This window comes from Mesocricetus auratus, unplaced genomic scaffold (genome assembly GCF_017639785.1).
Source record: "Mesocricetus auratus isolate SY011 unplaced genomic scaffold, BCM_Maur_2.0 contig_7470_pilon_obj, whole genome shotgun sequence".
Classification (NCBI taxonomy): Eukaryota; Metazoa; Chordata; class Mammalia; order Rodentia; family Cricetidae; genus Mesocricetus; species Mesocricetus auratus.
Genome location: NW_024431369.1, coordinates 1 through 12964, shown reverse-complemented (window position 1 = coordinate 12964; position 12964 = coordinate 1). Strand labels below are relative to the sequence as shown.

Here is a 12964-nt window from a genome sequence, read left to right as displayed (position 1 = left end):
GTCTGTTCCTTGTTATCTCTGACCAGAAAGTAACTGATGAGCACATGCTTAACTTATCTGAGTTGAAGGAGACATTACATTGAAGAGACAACTGGATTAGAGACCTTCCCTTTATTATTGACTCACTTACCTCAGGACAGTTTTATAAACACAATGAATCACTTTATTCTAAGTTTATATGAATTGTATTCAGGTGAATTGTGGTTGATTAGAAAAATTACTATAAGCCGGGCGGTGGTGGGGCACGCCTTTAATCCAAGCACTCGGGAGGCAGAGGCAGGCAGATCTCTGTGAGTTCGAGACCAGTCAGGTCTACAAAGTGAGTTCCAGGACAGCCTCCAAAGCCACAGAGTTGTCTGGAAAAACAAACAAACAAAAACAAACAAACAAACAAAAAATTACTATAAGCATGCTGGTTTTGTAGTACTAATGGAAACAACCGGGCGGTGGTGGCACATGCCTATAACCCCAGCACTCGGGAGGCAGAGGCAGGCGGATCTCTGAGTTCGAGACCATCCTGGTCTATAAGAGCTAGTTCCAGGACAGCATCCAAAGTCATAGAGAAACATTGTCTCAAAAAACAAAACAAAACAAAACAAAACAAAAAAAAGAAATGCCAGGAACCAGATTTTTCACTCTTGACACTTTTGATATATTTGACTTTCAGTGTTTCTAGCTTTGTGCGTTAAACTACTGAGAAGATTGGCACCCTTCATGCAAGCCCGGAGCTGAAGGAGACATTTGAACCCAAGGATGTTGACCAAGTATGTGAAGAGGAAGTAATTGCAGATACCCGCCCTCAGGAGGAAGACTCTGAGTAAGCCTTTTGAGTCTGGAGTGCTACGGGAGCTGCCACGATGGAATACAGACTGTGTAGTGGGAGACCCTGCATGTATGACACTGCTCACTGAAGACTGTAGCATAGCTCAGAAACTGCACATTCATAGTTTACAAAGAATTAATTTTGTTGAGACAGGGTTTCATTTTCTTATCTCATCCACCTTTCTCCCTCTCTGACATCTTGTCACTTTCCTGGAATGTCAGAGGAGTGTTAGATTAAGAGGAGATGACTGAGATCCAGGTCCTGTCCTAGCTTTTCTGACTAGCTTACACTTTGAGTCATTTATGCTGTCTTGTCTGTCAGCTCCAGGATGTGCCATTGCTAATGAATAAGGATGGAATATTTGATGAAGATAATGGGGGAATAAAAGACTCTTTAAGGCAGTGTAACATGTTGCAAACTTGGCGTTTAGTAAGCAGTAGAAGTCTTGGTGTAAGAAAGTTTGGCTACCCCTAGTGCTTGTGAATAGGATAACTTCTTTTTTATGCTTTTCTAGGGAGAAAGAAATTAGTCCACTTCTTGAAGAAGACAGGCCTCAAGAACTCACAACAGTGACAGCAGAAGCAATGTAAGTGGGGAAGGTTTACAGTGAGTGGGGGTTGGCCTTTGGACAGCATCAGTAGTGGTCCTGACTATCTAGGCCAGAGGTAGCCTCACTTGCAATGGATGTTCAATAATCAGTAATATACTCCAGAGTCAGTGTTGTCTGTCTTGGTGGCTTGTTGGGATAATTGTCATTTAAAGCAACATTTATTCCAGATGGGTATACTTTATCAGTTAGGTTTGTTTAAACTGAAATAATCTATTTTTTATAAACAAATGAGACAATTTTTACATTCATCTATTTTGTATAGGACCAAGTTACTGGACCCTCTGGTTTTATTAGAACCCAAGTCACTAAGAACAGTTTTACGTGAGTGGCTCTCACAGTTAGAAAAAACATTTTCCCTGAAGGACTTCACTGGCATTTCCAGTACCAGCAGTCTACCTGTGGAACTGAACCTGGATGTGCACCTCCTTAGAGTCAGAAGAGAGAGTATTAGATGAAGATAATGAAGAAGGTAAAAGGAATTCCTTAGGCATTGAAGAAACTGGTGGTCATATAGCCTGTGAACCTGTCAGCAGCCTTAGTGAGCCCTTGGGTGATGTTTTTCGAGTATATTCTCAGTTCACTATAGCCAACAGTCTTCAGAAAGACCTGACAGAGTTGACCACGCTGTGCTTGGATCTGAACGTATTGAACTCCATAGTGGAAAGCCTAGGCGGACATGTGGACTGTACTTTACAGCAGCTCTCTCCTGAAATCCTGGCATGTCGTTTCCTAAAGAAGTATTTTTTTCTCCTGGACTTGAAAAGAGCAAGGGAGAGTATCAAGCTAAGTTACACCAACAGCCCTTGTGTTTGGGACACTTTTGTTGAAGGACTGAAAGGTAATTATCAGATGTAGAGGTGTTTTATATATGGGGGCTTGACAAAAGATTTGAATAGAAAATTTACCTCTGTTTTGGTCAGCCCTCCCTTCTGTTTTCTATTTTTTTAACCTTTTTGTTTTTTTGTTTGTTTTGTTTTTGAGACAGGATTTCTTTGTGTAGCAGCCTTGGCTGCCCTGGAACTCTCTTTGTAGATCAGACTGGCTTGAGCTCACAGAGATCTGCCTGCCTCTGTCTCCCAAGTGCCAGGATTAAGGTGTGCACCACCATGCCTAGCTATTTAATCTCTTTTTTTAAGTATTTATCTGGGCTGGAGAGATGGCTTAGCAGTTGGGAGCACTGGCTGCTCTTCCAGAGGTCCTGAGTGGTGGCTCACAACCATCTGTAGTAGGATCTGATGCCCTCTCTGGCATAAGGGTGTACATGCAGGTAGAGTGCACATCCATACATACAAACAATAAAAATCTTCTTTTTTTTTTTACGAGACAGGGTTTCTCTGTATTGTTTTGGAGGCTGTTGGTCCAGCCCAGCCTCAAACTCACAGAGATCCGCCTGCCTCTGCCTCCCGAATGCTGGGATTAAAGGTGTGCACCACCACCGCCCTGGACAAAGAATAAAAATCTTAAAAAATTTTATTTGTTCCAGGACAGCCAGGCTACACAGAGAAACCCTGTTTTGAAAAAAAAACAAAAACAAAATTTTCATGTATATATGTGTGTCTCTTTGTCTATATTTATGCCTTATGCATTCAGGTGCTTGAAGAAGCTAGAAATGAGTATCAGATCCCATGGAACAGGATTATATAGGTGGTTGTGTGCCTCCTCTTGTGGTTGGATGGAAAACAAATCTATGTCCTCAAAAGCAGCAAGTGCTTTTAACTACTGAGCTGTCTCTCTAGCCATTCCACTTTTTATTTTATTTGTGTGTGTGTGTGTGTGTGTGTGTGTGTGTGTGTTATGCATATGCTTGCATACATGTATGAATGTATCATGGCACAGTTTTGGAGATCATAGGACAACTTTGGAGTCAGTTCTCTCCTTCCACCATGTGGGTCCCCAGGGTTGAACTCAGGTGTCAGACTTGGTAGCAAGCATCTTTTTCCACTGAGCAATCTCAGTGGTCCTGTATTCTATTGTTTAAGCTTTAATTGTTCTTCAAACATCGACTTGTTTCATTACCTTAGGATAAGAAGCTAGTCTGTCCTTCCTTCCTTTCGGTCTGCCTGCCTGCCTTCCTTTGTTTTGGTTTTTTGAAACAGGGTTTCTCTGTGTAATTTTGGAGCCTGTTCTGGAACTGCTCTGTAGACCAGGCTGGCCTCGAACTCACACAGAGAGATCTGTCTGCCTCTCCTGAGTGCTGGAATTAAAAGCATGTGCTACCACTGCCAGTCAAATTGGAAACAGCATGGGACAAATGCTTTCCTTTTAAGTAGAAGCTGAAAATTGACTTTTAGGCAGGTGCCACCTTTCTGATAATACCCTAATCATGGAGGATTTTTTTTTGTTGTTTTGTCGTCAGTGAATTTGGGGACCAAGGGAAAAAGCACTTTCTGTACTCACGTTAAGATGGACGGCGAGGACACTCTCCACAAAGTTGTCTTCTTACTCCACATGCACTGTGGCATGCACTCCTACCTCCATATAGTCACATTTCTCCCCCACCCACGCTGGTAATAAAAACGTTCTTTTCAGGGTTAGCCTAGTAAGTAAGGGGTTTCATCATGGCATCCATTTCCTACCTTCTTTTCTCTCTTTCCAGCCGACGTCTTTTCCCCCTCTAGTTTTTCTATTACTCTCTCTGTATCCATAGCATTTGTCTTTCTGAGTCTGGCTTATTTTGCTTAATATGATTTCCAGTTACATCCATTTTCCCATAGACATCATGATTTCTTTTTCGTTTAGGACCACATAAAAACCATCTTTATATACAGCATATTTTTTCATCCATTCTTCTGCTGATAGACATACAGGCTTGTTTGTTTTCTTAGCTGTTGTAAAACACTGCAGCTACATCATGGATGAGCTCGTATCTCTGGTGTGTTGACTTGGGATCTTTAGGGTGAATACTCAGTAGTGGTGTACCTGAGTCATATGGCAGGTCCAGTTCCAGCTTTGTGAGAAACCTCCACATTGACTGTCATAGCGACTGTGCCAGTTTCACTCCTGCCATAGAGAGAGAGAGAGAGAGAGAGAGAGAGAGAGAGAGAGAGAGAGAGACAGAGAGACAGAGAGACAGAGAGACCTTCTTTCGCCATTCAGAACAAACTGATTATTTATTTTCTTGAAGGAAGGCAGATCTGAAACTATTCTTGGTTATGTGTCTTAGGACCATTGAAAACTACTGGGAAAAACCTCATGTTACATTAGAGTCATAACCCCCCTCCTTTTTTAGAACAAATTCATTTTTATTTTTTAAAATATCAGAACTTTGAAAACAACTTGAACATTCAGCTGTACCAAGAACAAAACACAAGTAAAAAACATTTGAAAGCTGTGCTCAACTTAGGAGAAGTGTGTCTTACAGTACCAAGCTTAACTCCTTTGTCAGCAGAGCAGGACAGGTCACACAGCATTGGGATTTGGTTTCTTCTTTATTTTCTTTTTTAACGGCTATAGCTTAAAACAACAACAAAAACAGACAAAAAACCCTACTCAGTTCCTACCCTGGGATCATCTGTAGACTAACATACTGAAATGTCAGTGAAAATGTATTCGTCAGATCTGAAAGCAAAGCAAAGTGAGTAAGTGAACTTAGATTCCAAGACACATGGCATTGTGTAACTGGCAAACAAGTCACACTCAGGTTTTATAAACACAAATAAATAGAAAAGACAACCAAAACCAAAATCTTTTTTATATATATTTTATTTTCCAGTTTAAATTTAGATAAGAAACAAGGTTGCTTCACAAGTCAGTTCCAGGTCCCTCTCCCATTCCCTCCCCTCTTCCCGTGCCCTCCCCTCAACCCCCCCTTATCCACTCATTCCCCCAGGGAGGGTGAGGCCCTCCATGGGGGTGTCCATAGTCTGTCATTTCATATAGGGCAGGGCCTAGACATTCCCCAAGAGTTCAGGGTGAGAGTGCACCTCACAGTGTTCTATGGGAATCCAAAGTCCGTGTGTATACTTGGGATGGGTACTGATCTGCTGCCCAAGGCTCAATAGATTCCCTAGGCCTCCTCACTGACACCCAGATTCAGGGGGTCTTGATCAGTCCCATGCTGGATTCCCAGGCTGATGCCTGGGATTAAAGAGTTAACATTTGTCTGGTCAGCTGCCAAAACCAAAATCTTAAGTGTAGCAGCTTTACCAAGCTCCAGAACATTGTGTCTGAGCAAACAGTAATTTATCCTCAGGCCCTTTGTCTTACGCTATTAAAAGAAAAGTTCCTTTATCTCGGAGCAAGCCTCAAAAAGGCACAAGGATTCTCTCCTCCCTTTCCTGAGTGAGAGTCATACCCATTTTTTTTCTTTCTTTTTCCTCCTCCTTCTCCTCTTCCTCCTCCTCCCCTCCTCTTCCTCCTTTCTTCTTTTTTGGAGACAGGGTTTTTCAACAGAGCACTGGCTGTCCTGGAACTTACTATGTAGACCAGGGTTGCCTCAGACTACTGGATCTACCTTCCTCTGCCTCTTAAGTGCTAGGATCAAAGGTGTGTGCCACCACACCTGACCTTTTTCTCTTTTAAGAAAAGGATTTCAGAAAAGGATTTTTGATTTGCTTCATTCACTAAGTTTGGCTGTAAATGTTTCTGGCTGCTCCCCCAAAGTCAATTCTTCCTTCTTAGGGTGAATATTTGCTTGACTACTGTATTTTTTGTTTTGTCTTGGTTTGGTTTTATTTTTAAATCAATTTTACTGATTTATTTTTAAGAGATGATATGGGAATACTGATTCTGTAAAAACTGAGCAGTTTGGCATTGATAACAGAGATGTGGATTGTGATTATATATATATATATATATATCATATATATGATATACATACACACATATATATGGGACACAGCCCTATAAACTTATTTTTTCAGGCATAATGGCGTCATATATGGTCACTATTTGTTCTTTTGTCCTCTGAAAATGTCAGTATATTAGTCTGAAGGGGACACTTAGAAGCTAAGTGCTAGTGTTTGCTGCTCTTGGAGAGGTCCTGAGTTTGATTTCTAGCATCCATATCTGTATCAGATGGCTTACAGCTCCAGCTCCAGAGGCTCCATTGCTCTCTTCTGACCTCTAGGTACCCCAGGACACACATAGACACACACACACACACACACACACACACACACACTCACTCACACATACACACACACACACATATAAAATTCTAGTGAGTTTTATTTCCCAATTTCACCTTATGGTCTTGTGATTATGTCCTGGCAGGTTTTGTTTTTGTTTCCTGCAATGCTTAACGAATATTGGGGCCTTGCCCTGATTGGACATTAGGATGTGATGAAGACTGTTGGATGAATGTGTCCAAGAATATTTGCAGCCAAGAGGTGAAGGGAAAGACTTGTTTTGTTTTTCTTTTCAGAGATTGCAAGTTCTAACCCTGCGTACACAGAAATGGAAGAAGGAGACCTGCCCACAGGCCTACAGTTACTGGATGGTTCGATCCCTTCAGATAGTCCTTTGTTAATTGCATTTGCCACCCGGTAGGCTGTCCTGTATCTTGTTTGTGGGAACCTAAACATCTGTAACATTTTTATGGCTTAGTAGCTAAAGTTTGACTCATTTGCATATTGTGCAGATTTTTATTTGAATATTTATTTTTGCTGGGCATAGTAATACCTTTAATCACAGCACTTGGGACTCAGAGGCAGGCAGATCTCTGTGAATTTGAGGTGAGCCTGGTCTATTAAGTGAGTAGGACAGTCAGAACTATTACACAGAGTAACCCTGTCTCAAAAAACCAAAATAAAACAGAATGAAATTCTTTTTTTTTTTTGAGACAGGGTTTCTCAGTCTGGAGACCAGGCTGGTCTCAAATTCACAGAGATCTGTCTGCCTCTGGGAATAAAGGTATGAGCCACCACTGCTAGGCTTTCTGTCTGTCTGTCTCTGTCTCTTTCTCTGTCTCTCTCTCTCTCTCTCTCTCTGCCTGTCTCTCTCTCTCCCTCCCTTTCTCCCTCCCTCCTCCCTTCTTTCTCTCTCTCTCTTTCCCTTTTTTTTAAAGATTTATTTATAATATGTACACAGTGTTCTGCCTGCATGTCTGTCTGCAGGCCAGAAGAGGGCACCAGATCTCATTACAGATGGTTGTGAGCCACCATGTGAATGCTGGGAATTGAACTCAGGAGCTCTGGAAGACCAGCCAGTGGTCCTAACCTTTGAGCCATCTCTCCAGCCCTTATTTTTATTTCTAGTGAGTTCATAGGATAACCAAATCATATTATGGCATTGAGGTTGGAGACTGGTGTGCTGTTTTCAAATGCAGATTGTATGATAGATTCGGGGAGTCTGCCCTTCGAGCCTTCATCAGGTTTTATCCATCCATCTCGCCTTCGGACGTCTCACAGCTCTGCCGTCACCATCCTGCTCGGTTTCTGACCTATCTGGACAGTCTGGTGAAGTCAAGGCCTGAAGACCAGTGGTGAGAAGGACTGGGTAGTCTCTGCTTTAGGTGGAGCACTGTTTCTATTGTGCCACCAGCTGTCACATTTTCACTGCCACCCGCTGTGGATGATGAGGATTTGGGCAGTCTTACACCCTCTCAGCATACACTTCACCTCCTCTCTGAGAGTCTCGGGTTCTCAGTGTAACATTAAGTCCTTCATGCTGGAGAGATGGCTAGTCAGTTAGGGGCACTTGCTGCTCTTGCTGGGGACCCAGGTTCCATTCCCAGCATTCATATGACAGCGTGCAGCAGATGTAACTATAGGAGACTTGAGTGGCCTCTGAGGGTAATACATACATATGGTGCACATACATGCAGGCAACACACAGAAAGATAAATAATCTTCACAAAGAAAATAAATTCTTGACTTAGCAGGGCGTCAGCCAAAGCAGACAAGATTCTTGTTCCCCTACCAGTGGTGCTTTTCATGGCAGTCGCCCAGCTTTCGGGAGTGGATCTCTCTCCCTGTTTCTTTTCTTTCAGTAACTCCTAGTTACACATTGGAAACTTCTTCCTTTCCCTTTGCTTGCCACACGGGCCTCCCTTCACATCCCCCCCTTTCCCCCATTCCCTACCACCTTTCAGCTGGATTACTCATTTAGTAGATGAACACTCCCACTAGCATTGCTAGCTGTTTGTAGTAGAGGAGGTTTCAAGTTATACTTTATTGTTCTCTTTATATCTGCACGCTTTGTTTTCTCTCGTGAAGATTAATGGTTTTTCTCCCCAACTTGCTCTCAGGCCATCCTTCCTCGAGTTCCTTCTTCAACCAGAATCTTTAAGACTTGACTGGCTGCTTTTGGCAGTGTCCCATGATGCTCCACCAAGCACAAGTACACTAGATGACGAAGGACATCCCAGGTAAGCAGTCCTCCTTGTTAATGTTTCTCTGCAGCAGAACTGTTACTTTCCCTTTTAACGCTCAGTCTCAGCTTAGGAGCAGCAGCAGAAAACCTAACCAAGTACTCGGAGTAACAACATTGTGTATCCATGTACATCCTGGTGGTTCTGAACACTGAGAGGTTACAGACCCTGTAAGAATCTCATGGTTCCAGCCAGGCGTTGGTGGTGCATGCCTTTAATCCCAGCACTTGGGAGGCAGAGGCAGGCAGATCTATGTGAGTTCAAGGCCAGCCTGGTCTACAGAGTGAGTTCCAGGACAGCCTCCAAAACAATAGAGAGAAACCCTGTCTCGAAAAACCAAAAAAAAAAAAAAAGAATCTCATTGTTCCTTTCAGAAAAAAATACACATTCAGTAAAAATTTGCAGGTAACTTCGAATAATTAAACTGGCCTCCCTGCAGTTCTTTTGGAGACCCACAGTGAACCCTGGATAGCCTGTTTTAAACAAACAAAAAAAAAAACTCTGTATGCTTTCATTCAAAAGATGTGTCAGATAATTTGTAGATGTTCCCTGAGGGTTTGAATCTTAAAACAAAACAAAACAAAACAAAAGAACATCAGTACATACCTCAGAAATAGTCTTGTGTTCTCCTCTAAGGGAAGCCTTTTGAGAACACTGCTTTTTGCGAAAAAAGCTTACTACTCAGCAAAACCCTAGGAAGACAGCAGTGGTTGTGGGTGGTGAAATCAAGGTATTAGGATTAAATCAAGTTAAATTGGTATTAGGATTAAACTCAGTACCTGCATGGTAGGTAGGCAGGCTCTCTAACACTGAGTTACACCCCTGTCCCTATTTCTGTTTCATTTTGAGATGAAGAAATTATAAGTAAGTAGCTATTTTTCGTTTTTTAAAGAGCAAAACAAATATTTGGAAACTATAATAGTGGTATATGCTTCAGCTGTAGTCTTACCTGTTAGATGACTACAAAGTGCCTTCTAGTGTTTGTCTCCTATCTCATTGCTGTACCTTTTCATTTCATAGGCCCCATTCACACTTGCTTTCCTGGGGTTATAGTCAGTTGATCCTTCTTCTGATTAAACTTCCTGCAGACTTCACAACCAAAGAGAAAATGATTGACATCTGTAGGTCCTATGGGTAAGTGAGGATATTGACAGATGCTAGAGTGAAGATTGGGATCCAGAAATAACCCTCTACTTAAGGTCCTGCATTGGTATGCTTTATTATGCAAGGATTCAATTTGGTACTTAAATGTAAATGTACCTTTTTTAATACTAAAAGTTTTACTTTCTGTGTATGGCTATTTTACCTGCATGAATATCTGTGCACCACAGAGGCCAGAAGAGAGTATCAGGACTTCCTGGGACTGGAGTTACAGACAGGTCTGAGCTACCATGTGGGTGCTAACTATGGAACCCAGGTCCTCTGCAAGAGCAGCCTATGAGCTTTCCCCCTGAGCCATCTTTCCAGCCCTATGTTTTAAGTGTTTTAATCATCATCTTTACTTGAAATTTTATGCCTGTATTGTAAGAAGAGAATGGCCATTGTGAGTTTTTTGCAGTTCCTCTGCCCAGTTGCATATTATTTCCGCACAAGTGTCAATAGATAAAAGATTTCCAAGGAGGGGGAATCAGACTAGGTTTCCTGATGAAGAGCTCAGGCGGCAGGGAGATTGGGAGTCAGCCCTGAAGGCTGTGGAGTGAGGTGGGTCTGCAGAGGGAAGCAGAAAGAGGATGAGAACCTGACCCTGCTAATGAGAGGGTTAGTCTCATTTTGGCTTCTGCTCCACCAGAAGCAGTAGCTTTTAGAGGGACCTTTGTCTTTCTAGTCCCTTAGAGAGAATCGATGCAGTGATGTTACTTTTCATTCATAATCAGGATGAGACTGGCCAGGTGGCAGGTGGTGAGATCATGAGATACTCTTGGACTTAAATAATAGATAGTAATTTGCTTTATTCTTAATTGAATTTTGGGGAGGGGGCAGGTGCATACTATGTCATCTGTGTGGATGTCAGAGAACAGCCTTTTAGAGTTGGTTTCCTTCTTTTGCCAGGATCCCAGGGATAGAACTTGGGTTGTCAAGGTTGGCAGCAGGTGTTGTAACCTGCTGAGCCATCTCTGACCCCCTTTTAGCCTCTCTGGAGATTATGTCTAGTGTCAGCCATGAAAAAGGAAAGCCTGCAGGAAGAGGTTGTGTGAATTATTACAGGATGAGGGCTTGGTGACTAGGGAGGGCACCAAAAAGAGTAGGGGCTAGAGATAGGGTTCAGGGGCAGGAGTGCCGGCTGTTCTTCCAGAAGACCAAGGTTTGATTCTTAGCACAACTGTCTGTAGCTCTAATTGCAATGGATCTGACATGTTCTTCTAGCCTGCCTGTCACCATGCACAAGCAAAGCAGCCATATACAGAAATAAAATGAAAAACAAAATTACTTGCAAAGTACATAAAGCTTTGTTTCTTAAGTGTACTGGATCAAGCTGTCCAGTGGAAGTTTGTGTGATAATGGAAATATTCTACTGTACTGCTTCCTAGCCACTAGCCACATGGGATCACCAACTTTTAGTTACAAAATCTGACTTTTAAGGACTGGAAGGATGGCTCGGTGATTAAGAACACTTGCTGCTCTTGAGAAGGATCTAGGTTCAATTCCTGAGCATCTACATGATGTAATTCTTGTTCCCTGGGATCTGATGCCCTCTTCTGGTCTTTGGGGACTCCAGGCTTGTACATTATGCACAAACATATATGTAGAGAAACATACATACACATAATATAGAAATAAATCTTGGGCTGGGTGATGGTGATGCACACCTTTATTCCCAGCACTTGGGAGGCAGAGACAGGCAGCTTTTTGTGAGTTTGAGGCCTCTCTGGTCTACAAAATGAGTTCTAGGACACCCAGGACTGCTAAGAAAAAACCTACCTTGAAAACAAAGCATACATACATATATAAGTAAATCTTGGGAGTTCGAAGATGCCTCATGGGTTAAGAGTACTTTCTAGAGGACACAGGTTAAATTCCCAGCACTCACGTGGCAGCTCACAACTGTCTGTAACTCCAGTGCCCACTTCTGGACTCCTTGTGCACCAGGTATACATGTGATGCACAGGCACACATGTGGGCATCATACCCACAGACAACACATTTTAAAGTTCTTGAAATAAATAATAAAAAGACTTAACAGCCAGGTGGTGGTGATGCATGCCTTTAATCCCAGCACTCAAGAGGGAGAGACGGGCAGATCTTTGAGTTTGAGGCCAGCTTTGTATACAGACTGAATTCCAGGAGAGCCAGGCCTGCACAGAGGAAACTATGTCTTGAAAAAAAAACAAAAACAAAAAAATCCAGAAAACTATTATCTTAACAACAACAAATTAACTGTGAGTTTTACTTTTTATGTACTTTTACCTTAAGCTTTAATGACCTCATGTGGCTAATATGAACATTGTAGTTCGTAGATTTTCACTGTACTTACTCCTTTTATCAACTTTATTCCCTTCAAGTTTCTGGCCTGGCTATCTTACACTCTGTCTGGAGCTGGAGAGGAGGAGGGAGGCCTTCACCAACATTGTGTATCTGAATGACATAACCCTGATGGAAGGGGACACTGGTATGTAAATCTAGACTACTAACTCCCCTTCCTTATGGTGTTCTGGAAGTCTCTCCTCAATTCCCAGTAAGGAAATCTGAACATTTTAGTGGTTGTCCACATAATTTTAGAAAGCTGTTAAAATTGTGGGGACTTTGCCTCATTGTTAGTACATTGGGACATCTTTTCTACTTAACAACTGCTTATTGTTTTAAGCACTACACTCCATGTGTTCATACGCTGTTGTAAATGAGATAACTCTTGGGATAGATCCTCTCATAACTGGACATCTGCTTTTCATTCATGCCCACTTTAAAGCTCTTTCTGTTTCAGCAGCCAGAATGAGTCTTAAAAAACAAAACAAACAAAAGCAGAAAAAGAGGGCTGGCATCAGGGAAGAGCACGCCGTGTTCTTGCAGAAGACTGGAGTTTGCTTACCATCACCCAGAGTTGGCTCTCTGACACACACACACACACACACACACACACACACACACACACACACACACACACACACACACACACACACACAGCAGTAAATTAAATCTTAAAAACAGCTGAGTGATGTAACTTCCCCCCTGACAGCCCTTGTGCTGAACTCATACAATTTATTCTGGTAAGTGTTCCCGTGGC

The 12964-nt window shown here is 42.3% G+C and overlaps 1 protein-coding gene across 1 annotated transcript; it reads left to right on the top strand.

The window, feature by feature from the left end:
* Positions 1-701: 701 nt before the first annotated feature.
* Positions 702-12356, top strand: LOC121138207 (Hermansky-Pudlak syndrome 5 protein homolog; the record flags this gene model as incomplete). Its single annotated transcript, XM_040740978.1, is given in 9 exon segments — positions 702-817; positions 1338-1409; positions 1696-1860; positions 1862-2271; positions 6799-6919; positions 7702-7857; positions 8623-8742; positions 9766-9879; positions 12246-12356. Coding segments are annotated over 9 exon segments (1385 nt in total), but the record flags the coding sequence as incomplete, so codon positions are not given.
* Positions 12357-12964: the final 608 nt, after the last annotated feature.